The 20319-nt window shown below is 45.5% G+C and overlaps 1 protein-coding gene across 4 annotated transcripts in view; it reads left to right on the top strand.

Annotated features, from left to right (window-relative positions):
• Nucleotides 1–20319, top strand: part of sema6a (sema domain, transmembrane domain (TM), and cytoplasmic domain, (semaphorin) 6A) — a 70913-nt gene that overhangs the window by 15076 nt on the left and 35518 nt on the right. For all 4 annotated transcript variants that reach the window (XM_076271210.1, XM_076271211.1, XM_076271209.1 and 1 more), the window contains exons 2-3: nt 13865–14004; nt 15084–15201. In XM_076271210.1, coding sequence (XP_076127325.1) covers nt 13905–14004; nt 15084–15201 — 218 coding nt within the window. In that variant the 5' untranslated portion in view covers nt 13865–13904. The remainder of the gene's footprint in view (nt 1–13864; nt 14005–15083; nt 15202–20319) is intronic.

Below are 20319 nucleotides of genomic sequence, written 5' to 3'. Positions count from 1 at the left end.
ATAAGGATATTGACTGTAATCCTTTTAATGACTGGAGCTGCTTTTTCATCCACATTTTTCTCTGTAAGCAATGTCAAAGCCTGAATAGCTGCAGTGAGTCTCTCTTTAATGTCTCGGATGATGAATTATCTCAAGATACACAGCATCGTTCATTCTGTCATGGTGAGATCCATCCATCATCATAATAACATTATGTGCTGTATAAGCTTAGACTGTTGAGCATTTAACTTCTGCAATGAACCATACAGAATTGTTTAAAACAAATCCAGAAAATAAGTATTTCAATTTGCCGTGAATTATGATTGTGTAGTGGATCTATAGATAAACCATGTATTCTGTGTGTCGCCGTCCCTCTGATTGTAATTAAGGAGATCTGTGAGATCTGTGCGGTCTCCATTGTAATTGGGTGCTGATTCATTTCCTGTTGGCTGACTAGGGCTGCCTACCCTACATAGAGAGCCATGGCAAAGAAGGCCCCGGAGAGACGCTGAAATCAGCCACTCTGAAGCAGGTCTGTAAATCTCATGGCACTCTGGGGGGTCCTCATCTTCTGGGGGAGCGGAGACGGATGTGGGGAGTTCTTAGGCGCGCCCCCCCCCCCCTCCCCACCTACAGCTCGTGGGTAGCTTGCACCCTGAGCTCCTTCCTGGAGTCACAGAATTTATTCTGATATGGCCACAACCCGTAAGAGATGGTCCCCTAAGTGAATCCATTCCAAGGGAAGTGAAATGATCAGGACATGTTCCTTCCCCCTGTGGTGCGCTTTCAGTTGTGCTGCTGTGGCCCATTGGGGAAATGGATGTAGAGGAGTCGCAGTAAGTAGGAGTGCGCATGTGTGTTTGTGTGTTTGTGCGTCTGCATGTGTGTTGCATGTATACTTTTGTGGGACGGTAGTCTCCTTTGTTCTTGCGGGCTTTGTTTTTGTTGCCGCTGGCGACGCGGCGGTGCGGTGCTGTACTGGGCTGCTGAGGGGCCCGCTGGCTTCTGTGGGCCCTTCTGTGTCATTACTGCGCCATGGCAGTGCTGTGCTGCGCTGCTCTGTGCTGTGCTGTGCTGTGCTGTGCTGTGCTGTGCTGTGCTGTGCTGTGCTGTGCTGCTCTGTGCTGTGCTGTGCTGTGCTGTGCTGTGCTGTGCTGCTCTGTGCTGTGCTGTGCTGTGCTGTGCTGTGCTGTGCTGTGCTGCTCTGTGCTGTGCTGTGCTGTGCTGCTCTGTGCTGTGCTGTGCTGTGCTGTGCTGCTCTGTGCTGTGCTGTGCTGTGCTGTGCTGTGCTGCTCTGTGCTGTGCTGTGCTGTGCTGTGCTGTGCTGTGCTGTGCTGCTCTGTGCTGTGCTGTGCTGTGCTGTGCTGTGCTGTGCTGTGCTGTGCTGTGCTGTGCTGTGCTGTGCTGCTCTGTGCTGTGCTGTGCTCTGCTGCGCTGTGCTGTGCTGTGCTCCCCGTATTCCATTACACTTTGCCTCCCTTGGGCCGCCAGTGTGAGTGCACCGCGGAACCGCCGCCAATGAGCTTATGTCAGCCCTTGATTAGCCAGAGAAGCACGTGGTGCTGGAGGAGGAGGAGGAGGAGGAGGGCCGGGAGTGGACGCCTTGTGGACGTCACGTCACCTTTTTTAAATAGTTAATCTGGCCAGCCAGCACAATGACTCCTTTAACCCTTTCCCCACCCCCTTCTTCCACATGTGTATGTGTGCACACACACATACTTGTGCACACGTACACACACACACACACACACACACACACACACACACACACACACCCCGTGTATATGTATTGCCACGGAGGCTGAGTAATTCTCCTCAGCTTCTGCTGAATTTTGCTCTGCATTTCCAAATGTAGTCCCCCTACAGGCTCCTCTACCGGCCGTGCCTGTGTTGCTTCAGTTGATGAGCTCCCAGTGGGATGCTAGCGCCTGACTCCATAGGATATTACACGACCAATGTCGTCATATTGTACCAGTTGAGCAACACAGATAGGCTTCCTTCCGGCGTCCTACAGCGATATACTGTGCTGCTGGCTGCTTTGCCATGCAACAGAAAGCAGGTTAGAGCCTGGGGGGTGGGGGGTGGGGGTTGCCAGTGAGTAACCCCCTACTTCCAGACCTTAGCAAGCTGTGCTTTGTTTTTTGAAGGAAGTGGCTTTCCGTAGGAGGGAAACATTGCGATCGGGAGGCTCTGAGAATTCGAGACAGTGCCTCATCCCACTCCGCGATAAAGCTGGTTTGGGATGGTGGTAGTGGTTGTAGCCGTTTCCTAAATTGAAAATGCTAATGCATTCAGCCTTTGTGGAGGTGGCCCTAATCGCATGGAGTCAAGTGGAGGGGAACTGCTTTGATTTGCAGTGCGTGCTGGAGGGGGGCTCTGCTCCATCCAGATAGAGCCATATCTGCAGTCCTCGGGAGCACAGCTTCCAGCTAATCCTTTCAATGAGCCACTCCAAGGAGGATTTACCTGAAATGTTGTATACTGTACACAGTTTATTTATTTATTCATTTATTTATGTATTTATTTATTTATTTCTATTCTTTATTTAAATTTGCCTGAAGACAGCCTGATTCCCTACATTTCAGCCTTCCTCGCTGCTGGGTAAAAGAAGCTGGTAATGATGGCAATGTTTACGGTGTTCAGTCATACTCAGACTGTGTACATTGCAGTTCACTGGCATTTCTTATAGCACAAGTGGGATCAGTCTTTCTAAGAAGGGAGATATCTTCCCTTCTTAGAAACATTGTATTCCAAGCAGTCACTGGAAAACTGGTTTAGATTACCTGCATTTGGAGTGACAACAAACTGCCCATTTTGGCTCTGTGTCATATGGACCTAACAGCTATCGAAAGATATGTATAGACAGTGAGAGTATTCAAAGCCCAACTGTGCCTCAAGATAGGATGTGAAAACTAGGCCAGATGTGATCCATTCCTGTGTGCCTGTCTGACTGCCTCTGTGCTTTTGCATTGTTGCCTTTGTTTTAAAAGATGCTGTTTAAATGCACAAACAGTTGAATGGGTTAAGAGTAGGATGAGCAGGCTTAACTGCTTAAGTCGCACCGACTGACACCAACCGCAAAGCAGACAGATTTCATTGTTGCTCACTAGCTAGAGAGTAATTGCTCTATCTCCATTCCTGGATGCTGGAATCATCCGTGGATTAAGCTAGCCGGTGGTTTAGTGGTGAAAGATGGTGGGTTTTAGGGGGAGGGTGGGGAATTACCCCAGAGGCTCACAGAAAGACAGGGAGGGAGGAATAAAGGGAGGGATGCCGTCTTTTCCAATAGCAGAGAGGCAATGGATAGCAGCTGATGCTCCTTGGCCTCACTCATTAGTTGAGTGGATATCTGAAACCAATGAGCCTCAAAGAGATTGTCACTGACTCCTCAATTCCATTAAGTTGATTTACATTATTTAGCTAACTCGTTAATCAAATTTTCCTGAGGATTTAAGCGGCATGACAACCCCTAAAACATGGATAGTGAAAGAGAGGGAGAAAGAACGAGAAACAAACAGATGGAAGCCATTTCGACTGTATTGACTTAAACGGCACAGTGCGGGCCGAGGGGGTTCACCAAGGTTGAACGCATCCGCGTGGATACAGTGTCTGAGTGAGACCAGTCGGGCCCAGTCGCTTATCTCCAAGGCTGAGATAGAGGACTCTGCATTCAGACAGCAAAGATAAATTGCGACGACAGGCGGGAATTGAAATGAAATGTTAATGGCAAGGCCGCTCTTGGTTGCGGTCTATTCAGAGATGAGATGGTGAGTTTTCTACAGGCAAAAACAATTTATTCTGGAAATGAATTTCATGTTTCTTATCCCCAACCCCACCATAATGCTGTTTTGTGACACATCCATGAGAGGGTGGGGTAGGAGGATGGCTGAAATTTAAGATGACTTCTCTGTTGCCAAGGAAACAGTTTAACACCTAAATGTTTTTAGAACAATGGCTGCTTTGCCAATATAACTATAACTGTGAGTAGTCATTTGACTTGAATGCTGTCAGCAAGTTTAAATGTAAATGCTCTGATAATGTATTTTCATTTATTTATATTATCATATTTAGTGGCAGAGAAGCATTTTACCATAAAATGTGGTAGCAATTTCAAATATATTTCAAGGAGGAGGAAAACCCCTCTGATAAGAATTATTTAGAGATACTGTAGCTCAAGGTGTAGACGGCTGAAGTCTAATACCTCTACCCGAGTAAACAGAATTTTAAGATGCTTATTGTTTCCTTCAGTGATATTTTCTGAGTGCTTCCCCCAAAGAAAAGTCAAAACTGCTACTAGCCTATCATGGTAGAGTTTACGGAGTCCTTCCTAAGCTCTTTATCCCTGATGTTTATTTTTCGGCAGGCACGTCTGTAATGGAAGAGAACTGTAATCTTCCTGGGAGGCAGTCACAGTAGTGCCTAACTGACAGTTTTTTTTTATAATTTCATTTGAATCCGTGGAACTGTTCATGGAAGGGCACCATAGCCCTAAGCAACTATAGAAAGGCCTGTCCAGCCTCTTAAATTCTGAGATTTCTTTACTCTAGGCAAGGCAGTTATATTTAGAGTTTTCTTTGCCATAACTCGAGACTCATAATCTATTTTCTATTCTGTTCATCTCAGAATGGTATGATGATATTTCTGTTTGAAATTGGAAAGTGACAAAAGTGACAAGAGGTTGTCGCTTCAGTGAGGGAGCTGAACAACATATTTGTTTGTTTTTCTCAGTCTTAAGCGTCAGCCGCTCAAGTGAAGTAAGATTTGGTCATGTGGAAAATGAAATCACTGCTGTAGATAAATAAATTGCTAACTTGAAAAGATGCTTGTAATTAATCTGTGGCAACAAACAGGCTTCACACCGGCAGGCCTAGTCAAGTATAATAGCGCTGATGCGTTGCTTTGTTCTTGAATGAGTACAAGACAACAGGCACCCTGTTGCCACCAGGAAAATTTGATACAAGGTGATCTATGGGGTTGCTGACGAAATTAATGAAACATTTCCATTAGAGGAATTGCACGACATCAGTGATATAAGGGCACGGTAATCAAAAATGTCTTCTGACACAGGAAAGAAAATTAGATATTGAACAACCGTCATCTGTTCCTGCGTGGAGCAGCCAAGGGGGAGGAGATATATGAGATGGGCCTCCAGAAAAAGAGGAGTCTATCAGGGCGGGTCATCCGGGGGTGGGGGGGTAGAACAACACATTTAGTTTAGGCTGCAGGAAAGGGGGCTGCTTTGTTTCCATAGTTTCCCCCTAGGTACCAATAACAAGTCCTTATTTCAATTCTCAACTTCAGCTTTAGATGTGTCATATTTTTTATATATATAATTTACGCGCTCAAAAATCTATTGTAAATTAGGCAATTACACAATTTGATACTTGTCCACTTACTGTACATAGACAAAGCTTGATAAAGTTGCCCGGCATGGTTTTGGAACTAGCATGCACATTGTCTCAATGGAGAGATGAGCTGCTTATGTATCGAAACTAGCGCTGATACACAGACTGAGCTTTCACACGATACGGAAGGGAGGGTTGTGTTGTGTGGTGTAACTCTAGTCAATAGCATGCATAATTAGCGTCATGCATAGTTACTTTTACAATTACCTTGTCGAGGAGGCTCTCTCAGTGCAATCATGCATGCTATTGTGTCGCCTGTGGAGCCGGAGTCACTTTTGCACCAGGGTACATCCTCATCAGCAGAGCACGGGGGAGTTCATCAGGCCATGATTGGTTTTTTGGGAGGTACGGGGTTAGTGAGACAGTGATTGAACCTGGGGAAGGTGGTTATTATGCCAGATATGAAATGGCAAACTGCTATAATGCTAGAAAATACAGGGTTCTTTTGCTTCTCTTTTGAGGAGAGCCCTAGAGTTCAGTAATTCACAGACAAACAGTACCCACCCTATTCCTATTAGGGTCTATTCAGAGATAATCTTACTGCTTATGCTAAATGCACTTTAAAATTATCTTTTAAAATATACCACAGGTGTGCATTTTAATGGAATATCTGGGACTGTTTCACAAAGAAACCTCTCTGGCTCTTTGGTCCTGCGTTCATTTTTGTGCCCAGCCCTCTCCTCTGTGAAAGGTCTATAGAGCCTCACACATGGCTTGATTTATAACAGGCGAAGGTGTGGCAAGCCCTAGCCAAATGTTTCAAATAAACTGCTGGAATTTGAGCTTGTAAATGGAATTCTCTTTGTGAATGGTGAAGTGTTTGTCATTCTCCGTCTCTGTCACTTCGCTGGCGTGCCCTCACTCGTGGCGTTGAAAACAAAGGGCCCACAGCTGTCAGCTGAGAGCCCCAAGAATCTGCGGCATCTGAAGCTGTGCTCTGAGGTGATGGCATGCCGGGATATAGGAGTATTGAACGTGCCTGACACCATGGTATACTGTGGCAAACATGTGGCATACAGTCTCACTGCAAGCTCATGGTGTAGTGAAACACTATGTGGCAGGTATATATTAACGGCACATAAACATATCAATAAAACCACAATTTTGTAAATGTAAATTTGTGACATAGTTTGTAAATATGTAAACATCTCCCTAGCCATCATCTTGAAAATGTTTAATATACTAGTGAGATGCAGTATATTAGTGAACACTAATAATAGTATTGGAGTAACACTGCAACCCCTTGAAGAAAAACATTATGCTGAAGCAAAACATTTATTCCTTTGAAGAAAGCTTTTATGGGGGTATGGCTATTTTATGAAATTAGGCATCCCACTGGGTGTACCCCATTTGAAATGACAGTTGAATTGAGTGTGACAGCCTGCTGCCTTTTTCAAAGAGTGTGTATAGCTGTACTTTAGAACCTGTGTGCTTGACTAACCACTAACAGAGGATGGTTGATGTTCTGTCTGTCTGTTCTATTTGTGGTGAAAGTGGCTATTTCTTCCTAGCCTAGTGAATTGATAATTGCCTAGAACGTGTACATGGATCATTTGCATTTGTGTGAGGACTAGCAGAGAAAATAGGATCCAGGCATCCACTTAAAGGTCAATCCACTCCTGCATGGCATGAACATTGTGAGAAGTAGTTTAAATTGGAATATTTTTTGTGTTGAATGGCGAAGTGCCCTACATCTACACTCTTTGTATGACTATACAATGCTCAGTGGCAAAATATTTTCCAAAATAAGCCATTTTTTCCCCATAGCCTGCTGGTGCTATAGCAGATAAGTTAGTTAGCACCCATAAGGGTGTGAGCAGGGTGTGTTTCACTTCCTCAGTGTAGGTGGAAATTATGTATTTGTCTTGATGGCTCACTAAATGGGGAAATACACACGGCATACCTACAGATAAGAATATGTATGAGACCAAACAACAATTCATGCATTAGACAGCATGTAGGGTATGCTTTTACTCTCCCGCCACTTTTGATTTGTTTTCTAAAATAAATTCAGTGTACTGAAATATACATCATTCCCCTCCAGAGATATCCCACTGTATATAATTCTACCGATTTTTGCTGGCCACTACAGAGTTTTGGTTAATGATTTCTGTGCTGGAGGCCTCCATAGCTGGTGGCAGAGGATCGAAGCTGTCGTTTACGTCTCTGCAAATATGGCCCTGAGTCCTATGAGCATGACATCCAATTAGGGCCAAGCACCAGACCAGACCACGTGGTCAAATGAGCGGGCCGTCTCTGGAGTTCTTTAAGCCGGTTTGGGATCTCCAGGACTCGTGTTAGACCTTCAATCGCTGTTTGCCTCAGACGGCACTTACTACAATATTGGCTTTGAGATGCATTATTAATTTGCCTGGCAGGGAAGACGATTTTCATCTGTTCGCTAGAGTTTCATTGCATTTATGTAGACACAAGGAGACAGACCGCTAACACGGTGGAAAAGAATTTGGGACTTGCAGTGCTTATCCCGCCATGCAGTAGATGCAGTTCATGTCCAGACTGACAATATCAAAATAAAACCTAAGCTTCAGATGTGGAAAGCTTTTTCACTGTTGTATACAGTACATATTGTATTGCTGAAAGGGATGATGCCAGAGGCATTTTGTCTCTGTGCTGCTTAGCCCAGGTCCATCAACAGATTAGTGCTATGCTCGTTTAGAGCAGATTGCCCCAGCCATGGCCCGCAAGCTGCCTCGTAGGCGGAGGTGTTGTGACTGCTGGTGTGCGTGTGTGTGAGGCCATTGCTGATTCGACTCATAAACATAGCCAAGTAGAAAAGTGCTTCCGTTCATATCGGACAAACTCATAGTGAAATGTAATCATGTGAATTGCTATCATGTTGACAAAAATAACCTAACAATAATGGAAATCGACATTTTTAGGACGAGACCTAAATGAAATGATTTCCTCTTTTGACATGTGAAATGCTTTATTGTCTGTATAGCTTTATAGAAGTGTGTGTGTGTGTGTGGGGGGGGAGATTCTTGTAATGTAGACAGTAACATTAGAGGTGCTTTGGTTCACAAGCAGATAGTACTTCCTCAAAGAGTGGTTGGTTGCTGAGGATCAGATGACGTGCATGTTGACTCACACTGTAGTAAGATTACACAGTGCCAAGCCTGACAATGTAGCTCACTACTGCCAATTCCAAAGGTACGGTGTCGGAATTATTACTATATCACATTTAGCACTGCAGATTCTAATGTTCTTTTCAGCAGTTTGGCTAACATTATGAATTAGGTTCATTGAATCTATAGTCAGGTTTTGTTTTGATCATTCTCTTAACTCCTCAAGGTCACACCCCATTATGTGCCTGATGTCATGAAAGGGTGATTTTCTCTTCTGAGAACAGATGTAAGCTTTAATGGCAAGCAGCCATGCTGAAGAGTTGTTCCATATGAAGGCTTTCACTCAATCAAGCAATTTGGTCATCAAGTGGCATTTACTGTAGTTCCCTTGGCATTTACATGGCAGAAAGACTGACGCCACTGCGCTAACCATCCTGATCAAAAGAGAATGATAGGCAAAATGGGTCCATAGTACAGCCATATCCCAGCTAACAATGTTGCATTCAAAAAGGTTGTTGTAGCATTTCCATGTAGTTATTGCAGTATGGACTACTGCCAGTTTTTGGTAGGTGTGCAAAATTATTTTGAAGCAAATATATCCTGTAAACCCAGGAGGCAAACACATTTGGCCAACACATTTGTAATCATTTTACTCATGTTCCCCATGTTCATCATGGCACACACACACACACACACACACACACACACACACACACACACACACACACATAGAGATATATAGCAAAAATAAGATCGCTCTACCGCACACTGTTGACTTTTACTCGATTTTATTTAGAGCGAACAACGCGTTTCACATACAGCGTCCTCAGGTTGTTTGCATGATATTCATGATATATATGATATATACATTCTTAAACAATGTCATTTATTTAGCTCCATAGACATTTTGATCATTTGTAGCATGAAAAAACATTAAAGTGTGATAGACATTGTGTGAATATCTAGGGAATCTGATCAGCTGTAATGTTGTAGAAACGTTCCCCCTTTAGCTGGTATTGTGCATGATGGGCCCAGAGAGAGCAGGGTAGAATCTCATGATCAGTCAAGCCCCTGGTTCTGCACCTAAAACCACTTTAGTAGAACGCAACATTCAGACACTCCACTCAATTGGAATGTCTGCTTTTAGTGTTGATGTTACATGTCAGTGCAGCAGCCTTGTCAGGCTAGAATGTGTGTCTTTGAAGTTCCCTTGCATATGTTTTGTTCATTTCATTTCTATCTCCCATCACTTTTGCATTTGAGAAACTGCCTCATAATATAATGCCCACTTGTTAAAGATGCATCAGGTTGTAATGTTAATGTTTAAGATGCATCATGTTGTAATGTTGATGTTAAAAATGCATCAGGTTGCAGCTTTACAGACATAGAATCACTGGACAGTCCCACTTAGATAGTTGTAGTATCTCCTATATGTTTCTGGCTATATGTTTCTGCTTCAAATCTGTCAGAGCTTTTTTTATTTTAATGCATCCTTACAGCTGTTCACTCCAGAGTGTAGGTCTAGGTGGAACAGCGTATTTGTGGCAGTTTATTTGCATAGGTTTGCTGATATTTGTATTGGTAAAAAAATTGAGATGCATGAAGACAGGAGCCCATTTTTGTCTAATTATTTCTGTGCTAGCCATGTAAATGAATCTACAGTTTTTAAATGTAACACTGTTTAATATGAGCCTATGACTGCTAATGCCCAGGGACTCAGATAATGGCGGTAATGGTTTTCTGGCTAGCAGAGACCAGTGTCTGCCTGCAGATTTCATATTCCATTTTTAATTAAATATAGCAGATGATTCGTGCGGGAGCAATTGGAATGCAAGATTGATATGCAGAGCAAAGGGAGGCATCGCACAATGGCTGCCCGCTCTCCATCTTATCATCAAGGATTGGAATGGCCGCTCCATCACAGAGCTACCCACCAGGCCAGGCCTGATTAAGTTGTGTCGCATCATGATTGACAGCTCTGGGAAAGGTTATGATATTTAAATGTGTGACCTCATTCTTTTTGTTGGGAGCCGATCCCTCGTGCGGCATTTGGAGGCCTTCAGAAGTGATTGTGCAGACGAAGACCATAAGCAGCACTTTCATCTCCCAGCTCACCGTACGCCTCTGTTATGGAAATAAAAGACGAGGGCCTAGAGAAGAGAGGGAAGACGGAGAAACAGAAATGTTATTGTGAGATACAGCTGTTCAGGAGAAAGGCACAGCAGCAGTGACATTGAGAACAAGCGTATTGTAATTGGATATAGTGTGGCATTGAAGTATTTCTGATTCTGCCTGTCACCTGGGCTATGTATTAGTTGGGGCTGATATTACTGTACCTCCTCCTGCACCTCATCGCTATTTTCTCCCACTACTGTTAATTGTCCTGCAGAAAACATTATCTAGGGCTTCTGTAACAAGAGAAAGAGAGAGAGAGAGAGGTACTGGGACTTTGGAGCACCATTACATAGCCTATACTTAGTAGAAAAACTTGCCAACATATTGCTATTATACTCTGGGAGAATGAGACTGAGTGCACTCCTAGCAAGTTGTACCCTGTTAGAGAACGGCACATTATCAAGTCTATTCTCCATTCGAAATTGAAATAGCTGTACTCTGTGAAGGGTATTTGTAGTTTGTGAGAGCACTGGACTCTGACAGAGGGCAGTTGTTGTGAGAGATCGGTAGGCTGCTATTTTTGGACTTTTGGACTCTGCGAGTGAAGAGCGACAATAGGACATGAGCAAGCCAAGGAGATGGCTGATAAGGAGCGCCCCTCTGAGAGACCTGCCATGGGAACTACAGGCCACGCACTGGATTCCCAATAAATCTCTTTAGGAGTTTAGTTTTAATTGCGTTTAGCAGCTAAACTCCCACGCAGATATGTGTGCTTAACTCCTTCTCCCTATTGTCTACACACACACACACACACGCTCCATCTATCTCTTTTCCTTGTGTTTTCTCACCTCTGTGGCGAGAGTGTGTGTGTGGGTTTGCCAGGCTGGGGGGAGCCACTGGGAGCTGACTAAATGATTGGCCTGTCAATGTCCAGCAGCTCCAGCCGGCCTGACTGTCTGCCTCGGCCTCTCACGGGGCTCCATACCACCTCCCTGCAGAGGGCCGGCACAAGTGAAGAGAGAAGGATGGAGACAGAGTGTTTGTGGTCAGCTAATTGAGCTCCTGCCCCTTGTCCCAACCCATTAGCCGTCACTGTGCTTTGCTCAGATTAGCTCTTAGCTCCTAGTTGTTTTGCGTCTAATAGGGCCACAAGACTCCTAAGCATGTTTTGCCAATATGAACATCAGTATGGGTGGTGATGAGTTTCATCATGTCTTAACCTCAAAGTTTCAGACACCATTTTTCTCTCTCGCGCTCTCTCTCTCTCTCTCTCTCTCTGTCTGTCAATGTGTTATGTGGTTGGGGGGTGTCAGGTTGTTAGTTTCTTCATGAACATCCTGCTGGTAATCATTAATGTCTCACAGGTTTGCGCATGTTTAATGATTAACACGTTGCCTCTGGCTTAGTTTCCTGGTCGTAGCCAGTGAGAGAGGATAGTGTTTTCCTTTTTCCTGAAGGCCTTCTGTTTAATAGTTCCCCATCACCATCTCATTGACAGCACTAGGCAAAGCTATTTAAAAGAATACTGCCTCTCCTCAAAAAGACGACTTATTATCTACAATATCTGAGAACATAGTGAAATTATATGTAACGAAGTTTGACAGTTGATGTCATGTGATCGAAACTACTTGTGTGCACAAATTCCAGCTCCCTAACAACGTAACAATGTTTGGCTAAAGAGTTGGGCTTTTTCTTCCAAGTAAAACCCTGTGACATTGGACACAACTCTGTCATCTCATTGTCAAGTGCGGCCCTGGCCCGCTGTCTCTCCTAGCCAGGGCTGTATTTACAGTGAACTGCCTGTCCCCAGAGGAGATGTCGCATGTCTGCTTGCCAAGCCAGGTCATCAATCAGCTCCTCAGCAGTCCTGCCCCTGGAACAAACAATCCCAGCCAGCCTCCATGCTGCTGCGCTCGTACATCACCCCACAACAGCCCCCACTCCACTCCACTCCACTCCACTCCACTCCGCCCGCCTCAATATGCAGCTCCTGTTTTCATCAAACTATTACATTTCAGATGTATGCAACAGTCCAAGAACCAGTGCGTTCCTAACACATGTGTGTGTGTGTTGTTCAGGTAGAAAATGAACAGGCAGATTTGCTGGATGTGTGTGTGTGTGTGTGTGTGTGTGTGTGTGTGTGTGTGTGTGTGTGTGTGTGTGTGTGTGTGTGTGTGTGTGTGTGTGTGTGTGTGTGTGTGTGTGTGTGTGTGTGTGTGTGTGTGTGTATGTGTGTGGAAGTGGTGCACCTAGGAAGCTGGAATGTGGGCCATTTTCCATCAAGGCTGTTTCCTTGGAGCTTTATTCGTGGCCTCTGCCTTCTGGTGAATCTGGCCATGAATAGTGTTTTCATTCCCCTCTGAATGGGAATCACAACTACATGGGAAGACCCCTCCTCTCTCTCTCTCTCTCTCTCTCTCTCTCTCTCTCCCCCTCTCGTTATCTGGCTCGCTCTCTCTCTCTCTCTCTCGTTATCTGGCTCTGTTTTTCCTTCATACACTTTTTCAGTGTGTCTTTCTTTGTCTGTTCTCTCTCTCTTGCTGATTTTTTTCTCCGGCCAGCCTCTCCTCCTGCCTCTCCCCCCTGCCCCCCATCCTGTATGTGTTGGCACAGCCATGTGGAGATGGCTCAGCCAGTGTTGTGTAGAGGTGGGGATAAACAGAGTGGGGGGAACATTCGCATGAAGCTACGCAATAAGCTAGCAGGGTTGCTCAGTTCAGGATGAAGTCGAAAGAATAATTGAGCTAAACTGGACTTAAACACTCATAGCTGATTGCATTAGCACTGCACTGATTGTCCGCTGTGATTTGTGGGCGTAATTTGTTGCTACAATGCTCCAGAAATGTCGGTGGAGAATGAAAACATCAGCACAGTCAGGGGCTGCTATAAATCTAGTTGGCAAACGAGGTTCTCCATCTGAGGGTCTCGGAGATTGTCGCGGTGACCGCTACATGATTCATTCCCAACATAGTTTCCCCTTTCATTAGGTGGTTCGATAACAGGTCCCCATTTAGAGTTTACAAGACGATCTGGCCCTGTGCAGGTTAGGAACAACAGGTCTGTTTTCATCTCTGGTTATCGATCACTGGCGCATATTACCAGCACTAATCCAATTAGCTGGTTTTTGCTTGCAAGGCAGGACTGTGAGCTCTGAGCTCTATTCAGCAATTTCTCTTCAGGATGCTGAAGCCTGCTGGAGTCAGATCTGTGAAAGGGAGGCATGACAGAAAGTAGATGGGATTAATAACGTGCGTGTGTGCTTGTGTGTCTTTTGAACAGGTAGAAGTAGAGAAGTAGTCACGGAGCCTACAGCGCCACCATGAGGTCGGAGGCCTGGCTGCTGTCCCTCACCCTTCTGCAGGTGGCGGGAGCCGGCTTCCCTGAGGACAGCGAGCCTATCAGTATTTCACATGGCAACTGTGAGTACACTCACTCACTCACTCACTCACACACTCACACACTCACTCACTCACTCACTTACACACTCACCCACTCACACACTCACTCACTCACTCACTCACTCACACACACACACACACACTCACTCACTCACTCACTCACTCATTCACACACACACTCACTCACCCACTCACCCACTCACCCACTCACTCACTCACTCACTCACTCACCCACTCACCCACTCACTCACTCACTCACTCACTCACTCACTCACTCACTCACTCACTCGCTGGCTCACTCATCAGTAGTCCATATGTCATAATCTAGCCATGCACACAGAGACATAGATACTGTATTAGTGTAAACATACTAATACACACTCCTACAGTAGTCCCAGGACCTAGGGGCCTATAAAGTAAAACACTCCTACAATTTCCATGGAGTCCATGTCACTTTATTGTTTTCTCAGACCTTCCTCTCCATCTCAAGTTCATATAGTGTACATCATACCTTACACTCCTGCCTTATTTCTAATTGTGTTGTTCCTCATCTCTTTTTCCCCTTCTTTGGCTCTTATGCCTCCTCCCTCTCTTTAGTGCTCTCCACTATGCTCTCCTTATGCTTTCATCTCTCGTTCCCGTCTCGCTCTCTCCCTCGTCTCCTCTTGCCGTCTCTCTTCCTCAGCTCTTTTCCCACACACACACACACACACACACACACACACACACACACACACACGGGCCCTCTGCTTCTGGAATTTGAAATGTAATTTGGTGCTCAGGGAAGCACAGTAAAAATGAACTTAAAATGGTATTTCAAATTGACTTTCCCACATCAAAGGGTAATCCTTTCTATTTTCTGTCACAGCTCTGAGGCTTCTCTGTGCAAGACAGTATTCAATATGACTTAGATGAATGTGTGAAAACATATATGCGTCATGCTCATTTCATTTACTGATTCTTTTTTCAATGCCTGTCAAAATCAACCTTTTCCAGTGAGCTGATGTAATCTAACATCATGTGAGGCATAAGCTGTTTGCTTTCCTTTGTCATTCTCTTTTTAAAATACTGATATTTGACTGTCCTCTTGTTATTTTTAGATACAAAGCAATATCCTGCATTTGTGGGCCATAAACCTGGCAAAAACAACACACAACGACATAAACTGGACATTCAACTGATCGTTACTTTGAACCGGACCCTTTACATCGCTGCAAGGTTAGTTTCTCTTCCTGTCTCCAGGCATGCTGGGGTAGTTAGCCTACAGTAAAATATGAGTCAGGAAATGGAAGCACTTAACTATTTAAGCAGTCATTTGCTGTGCAAGAAACAATGATGAAATGTCATCAGCTAAATATGAACACGGTCCAAGTGCACTTTGGAGGAAAAAATGTGATTGAGAGTCCAAAATCCAATAATCACCATTCTGTGAAATCCATTTTCATATTATTTTATATGATTTTATAATTAATATTTCATTATTTTGCACTACCTCATATTATTTCATATTATTTGATGCAAAAAAAATAAAATCTGTGGACATGTCAGATAGACCTTGTTAATTCTTGGATGACGATGTGAGTAGCTGAATGAAGCTGAGTAAAAAGAGACACAGCTCAATGTGCGCCGTCCTCAGAGGTGGATTAGCTTGTGATATTGCCAGAGATTGGTTGTGTTCAGTCACACGAAGAAGAGGAATGGGAGAGGGTGAGAGATGAGAGGATGGAAAGCTATAGGACACAATCCTCGTGAGAGGAAAGAGTGAGGAGAGATTGAGTCTGAGAGGGAGAGCAATCAGAAACATTTTGTCATTCTCCATTCATCGCCCAACCCACAGCGTTGGAGCTGCGACTGGATTCCATCATTTGGCTCATCTGCTCTGATTGGCTGCTTAGCATGCTGTTCCCCTCCGCTCACTGACAGTTTGGCTAGTTTTAGGTGTAACTCGGGGGGTAATTAGACTGAGGAAGCATCACATTTTCTCCGATGCCTCTGGTCACATGATGACCTTGACACTGTCTGATTGGTCAATGGAGCAGTGAAGATGAGCAGTTCCAGCCGTGGTCCCTGGAGCCCTGACCAGCATCCAGAGCTTTGAGGAGGGGGCAGTGAGATAGGGAGGGGGTGGGGTGGGTGCGGAGGGCTTGGCCTATTGGAGACATACAGGATGGAGCTTAGTCCAGATCACTGAATAAGAGGGAGCAAGCTTAGGCTGGAGGGGTGCTGATTTGGATGCTGTATGCACGCTTGCAGAGGGAGTGTTTAATTCTCTTCACATCTGTGCAAAGAGTAGATGGTAATTATGAGCTGTCTCCACAATTTGTTGATTTAATGAAGAGTATCTGTGAGTTGAATGACAGAAACGTAAGTATCAAATAGGATTTTTCATAGTGAAAATAATAATCCAGGATAAAGTTAAACCTTCAGCATATTAAGTGCAGCAGAGACAGAAAGAAAGAGAGAGAGAATACTTCCACATTAGCATATTGCCCGTTTATAATCCAGGGTGCCTCTAATCATCTGTAATGCTAATTGCATCCCCGAAAAACTGGCTCTGTGTTAATTATGAATTTAGGTCATGTTTGTAGTGGCTTGTTTTGGTTCTTTTCTCCAGAATGTCCCTTGTGTGTTATGTTATCCTGTATTAATTCTGTGTTTTGGAGGTTTGGTAGTTCATATTCATTTTACCAGCCTAGTTGGGTGTTGCTGTTATTGTCAAAACGGTGTGTACCTGAGACCGAATCCACTGCAAATTTGCTGCAGTTATAATCTCTCAAAAATGAGTCAGGTGAACACACACACACACACACACACACACACACACACACATACATGCTGTACACACGGACAGTTTTAGAAACCCAGGCAGCTGGTAGCTGTGGCTCATCCATTTGACCACCATCTTCATCCCCCCAGAGCCAGGGCTGGTGCTGGTGGGGTGGGGTGGGGTGGGAGGAGGGTGGTGTTGGTGGCTGCTAATAAAGAGTGGGATGATATGGGTTGGGGGATCATGTGGACTCCTCAGCTCTGTAGTGTATGGACAGACGTCGCCACGTCTGTGGTTGCATTTCATTTGTATATATCCCCCTCTGCTGTGTTGTCTTTCCCTCTCTCCTCCACTCTTCCTCTCTCTCTCTCTCTCTCCCTCTCTCTCTCTCTCCCATCATGCCTGAGTGGACTGGGCCAGTGTGTGGCGAGTGGGGCAGACTGTGGCAGGAGCAGTGGGCAGAGGTGGATCAGACAGGCTGGCTTAAGTAGGGTTAAGCTCTCCCCCTGTGCCAACCTCCAGCTTGCAACACCCAGGCCGCAGTGCCAGCTAGTGCTAACAGGCAGGAGCCAGCCTGCCTCTCACCCCAGCATCGCACAGCAGTGCATTCCTCTGCCCTGGCAACGGCAACCCACCCATACCATTTCCCACAATCCAGCTCTGCATGGCGGGCTAGAGATAAAAAAGCCTTGTCAAATACTGATAATATCACAAATAACAAAGACTAATGACACCCTTGCTGAAAATAATAGTGCTAATGTGTTCCTTAGAAGGAAGGCTAGTAATTCCGATTCCTAGTGAATAGAAAATAAGTGAACAGACAAGTGGGGAAGTTGGAATATGCTCGTCAAGCGCATGGGTAGATGTCTCCGTGTGCCGAGGGAGAGCTGAGATTTACAAACACACGAGAGAGCTGGCGGGAGAGAGCAGTGCGTAATAAGAGATAAATAAAGGAGTGTGGAGATAAATGAGAGATCCGTGGGGAAGGAGCTTTGGGCCGCTTTCTCCGGAGGCCACATGAGTCGCAATTATTCTGTCAGCTCTGAAATCCCGTTAAAGCTTCGTTAATGATGCGGATTACATTTCCTGTGCCTCCTATTCGGGCCACTATCCACCCTCTACCCCCCAACGGTGTTTTGTGAGTGCGCGTCATTCAATGTGTCTGTGTGCGTCTCTGTGTGTGTCACTTGTCTATCACTTTGTGTATTCCTGCATGCATGAGTGTGTGTGTGAGTGTGTGTGTGTGTGTGTGTGTGTGTGTGTGTGTGTGTGTGTGTGTGTGTGTGTGTGTGTGTGTGTGTGTGTGTGTGTGTGTGTGTGTGTGTGCGTGTGTGTGTGTGTTTATTCCTTTTTTGTGAAGGGTTCCCATACAAAATGTAAATGAGCGTACTCTTTGGAATGAGGAGAGAGCAGGAACAAGGGCAGAGACAGGGGCTAGCGGCAGGATTAGCATCCCCCATGGCCGGGTGCCCACTGCGGGCCCTTATCATGCCATTCATCCCTCGCTGGGCTCCTCTCGCTCTCCCTCGGCTGCACTGGACACAGAGCCTGGGTCTGGGGGAGCCAAACAATGTGGCAGAGTTGGGGGGCCCTCACCCACACATGATCTAGTCTTGAGGAGGGTTAGTGGGGGAGTGTTGGGGTTCGGGGAGGGGGTACCCCCATTTGGTGACAGGTAGGTGTGGACTGCATACTAATCTGGCCCTCCCTCCCTGCCGTCCCCAGGAGTAATTGTCCCACAAAAGAGCCACCAGATGGACGCCACTGGCCTGAGATTGCCCACGGAAGAAATGGGGTGTTATGAAAACGACATTCTTTCACAACAAAGCCCCCTTCTTCTCCTACGCGCCCCCCCCCCCCCCCCCCTCCATGAAGCCCGACTCCCCTCCCACACTCCAAACTCTGCGGGTGGAGACTCTGGCTCTCACCTCCTCTCGCCGGAGCCTCTGTACCCGCCTGGGGCTCCACTGAGCCGGGCCACACAGGCGTGGAGGTCCTGGACTCGCGGGGGGATGGGAGGCCAGACGATGCGGAGCGACGGCAGGGCTAAAAGTATCACTCTGGTTTATTTGCTCACGGTGCCAGAGGAAGCCCCCAGGCCTCTTTGTTTGCTTAAGCAGAGCTCTGATTTGTTCAATCGGACAAAACAAAGTTGTAGTTTGGGGGGTGGGGTGGGGTGGTCAGGGGGAGCTCTGAGCTAAGAGTAACAGCGGTAGGCGGATTGCGAGCGCTGGGGAGTTTGACCGGAGCTGTGAGGGGTTAGCGCTGGGCTGTCAGGACAGGCATGCGGAGGCGTGGCGCGCTGACGCGAGCACAGGTGCAACATTGTTCTGTCAGGATGTTTGTGTTATGCATCGCTTGGCCGCATCTTATCTCTGGACTGGTTGTCGCTCCGAATGAATGCGGGATTGTCTGAGTTTGGGGAAAATAAAACACAGGTCCCAGTGGCGTGTGAACAGACACAGAGCAGAGACATGCTGTGTGCTGTGCAAATTCAGTTGAGCTACATCTTGAGCTACTGACACGGTTTTTAACTCGGCGACGTGAGACTGCTCTTACCCAAAACACACTTATCTAGTGTATATCTCAAAACAACTCGGCAAAACCCAAGGACCATCACACCATAGAAATGCCTCTTATTCTGACTCTTTCTGTTGCTTTCTGCTCTAAATCTACGGATAAGGATTTTTTTACTCATTTAAGCTTGCGGTCATTTCTCCTTTTCTCATTTTCTCTCTCATTCTTTTAAATTAGCCTGGCACAGTTTGATAAGTGTTTGTAGTCTCAGTACCAGTAGTGTGATAGCATCAGAATCAGCCAGAGGCAGTAAGCTGAACCTCTCTTACACAAAATCCAGTCGAGACTTAGGAATAGCCTACATTGCAGACATATTACAGATACATTATGCAATCGCCTTTAGCTCTGAAACTCTATCTACTTTTTGCAACCCTCTGAATTTGAACTGCGTGGTTTTAATTAGCTGTGTAGCTGTATAGAGCCATGATGGCATATTTCTCCATTTTAGCCAACTCAGATTAACAAAGAGCTAAGCTAATATTACATTCGCAACAGCCACAAAAGCTCAGCAAGAGATTGGCTGATGCACAAATGTAAGGATCACTCTCTCTCACCCTCCCTATTCCCTTATTTTGATTAATTACCCAATTTTGGCTGCAGCTCTGATAACATAATTCTGAAGTGTTTGGGTTGTCTGTGTGTGCCTGTGCGACCCTGGGTAAACCTACATAAGTGGATTCAATTGCTGAAATTGCTGCTCATCCTCAGCATTATTAAATTTGGCTAATGGAAGCATGGAGGATGTGAGCAGGTTATGAGCCTTAATTAAAACAACGTTCCGACGATGGATCGGAGGCACACTGATTAAAAGCAAAACACGAGTCACAGTCTTAAACAAATAAAAGAATGAGCTGTTTTTTCTGCACAAGCTCTGGTTGCTGCCTCTGTAAACAGACTGGGGTTTGTGAACAATGTTTCTCTTTGGTGCGTTCAGGGGCACCCACATGCCTGGAACCTCTTGAGTTTATGTGGACCATATGTTAGGAGGAAAC

Source organism: Alosa pseudoharengus, unplaced genomic scaffold (genome assembly GCF_046254945.1).
Source record: "Alosa pseudoharengus isolate Yale_2024_CS ecotype anadromous, Long Island Sound unplaced genomic scaffold, YU_APseudo_1.1 YU_APseudo_1.1_scf_6, whole genome shotgun sequence".
In the NCBI taxonomy this organism is placed as follows: Eukaryota; Metazoa; Chordata; class Actinopteri; order Clupeiformes; family Clupeidae; genus Alosa; species Alosa pseudoharengus.
The sequence above is the reverse complement of the archived record's forward strand: the minus strand, read 5'-3'. Positions and strand labels throughout refer to the sequence as shown.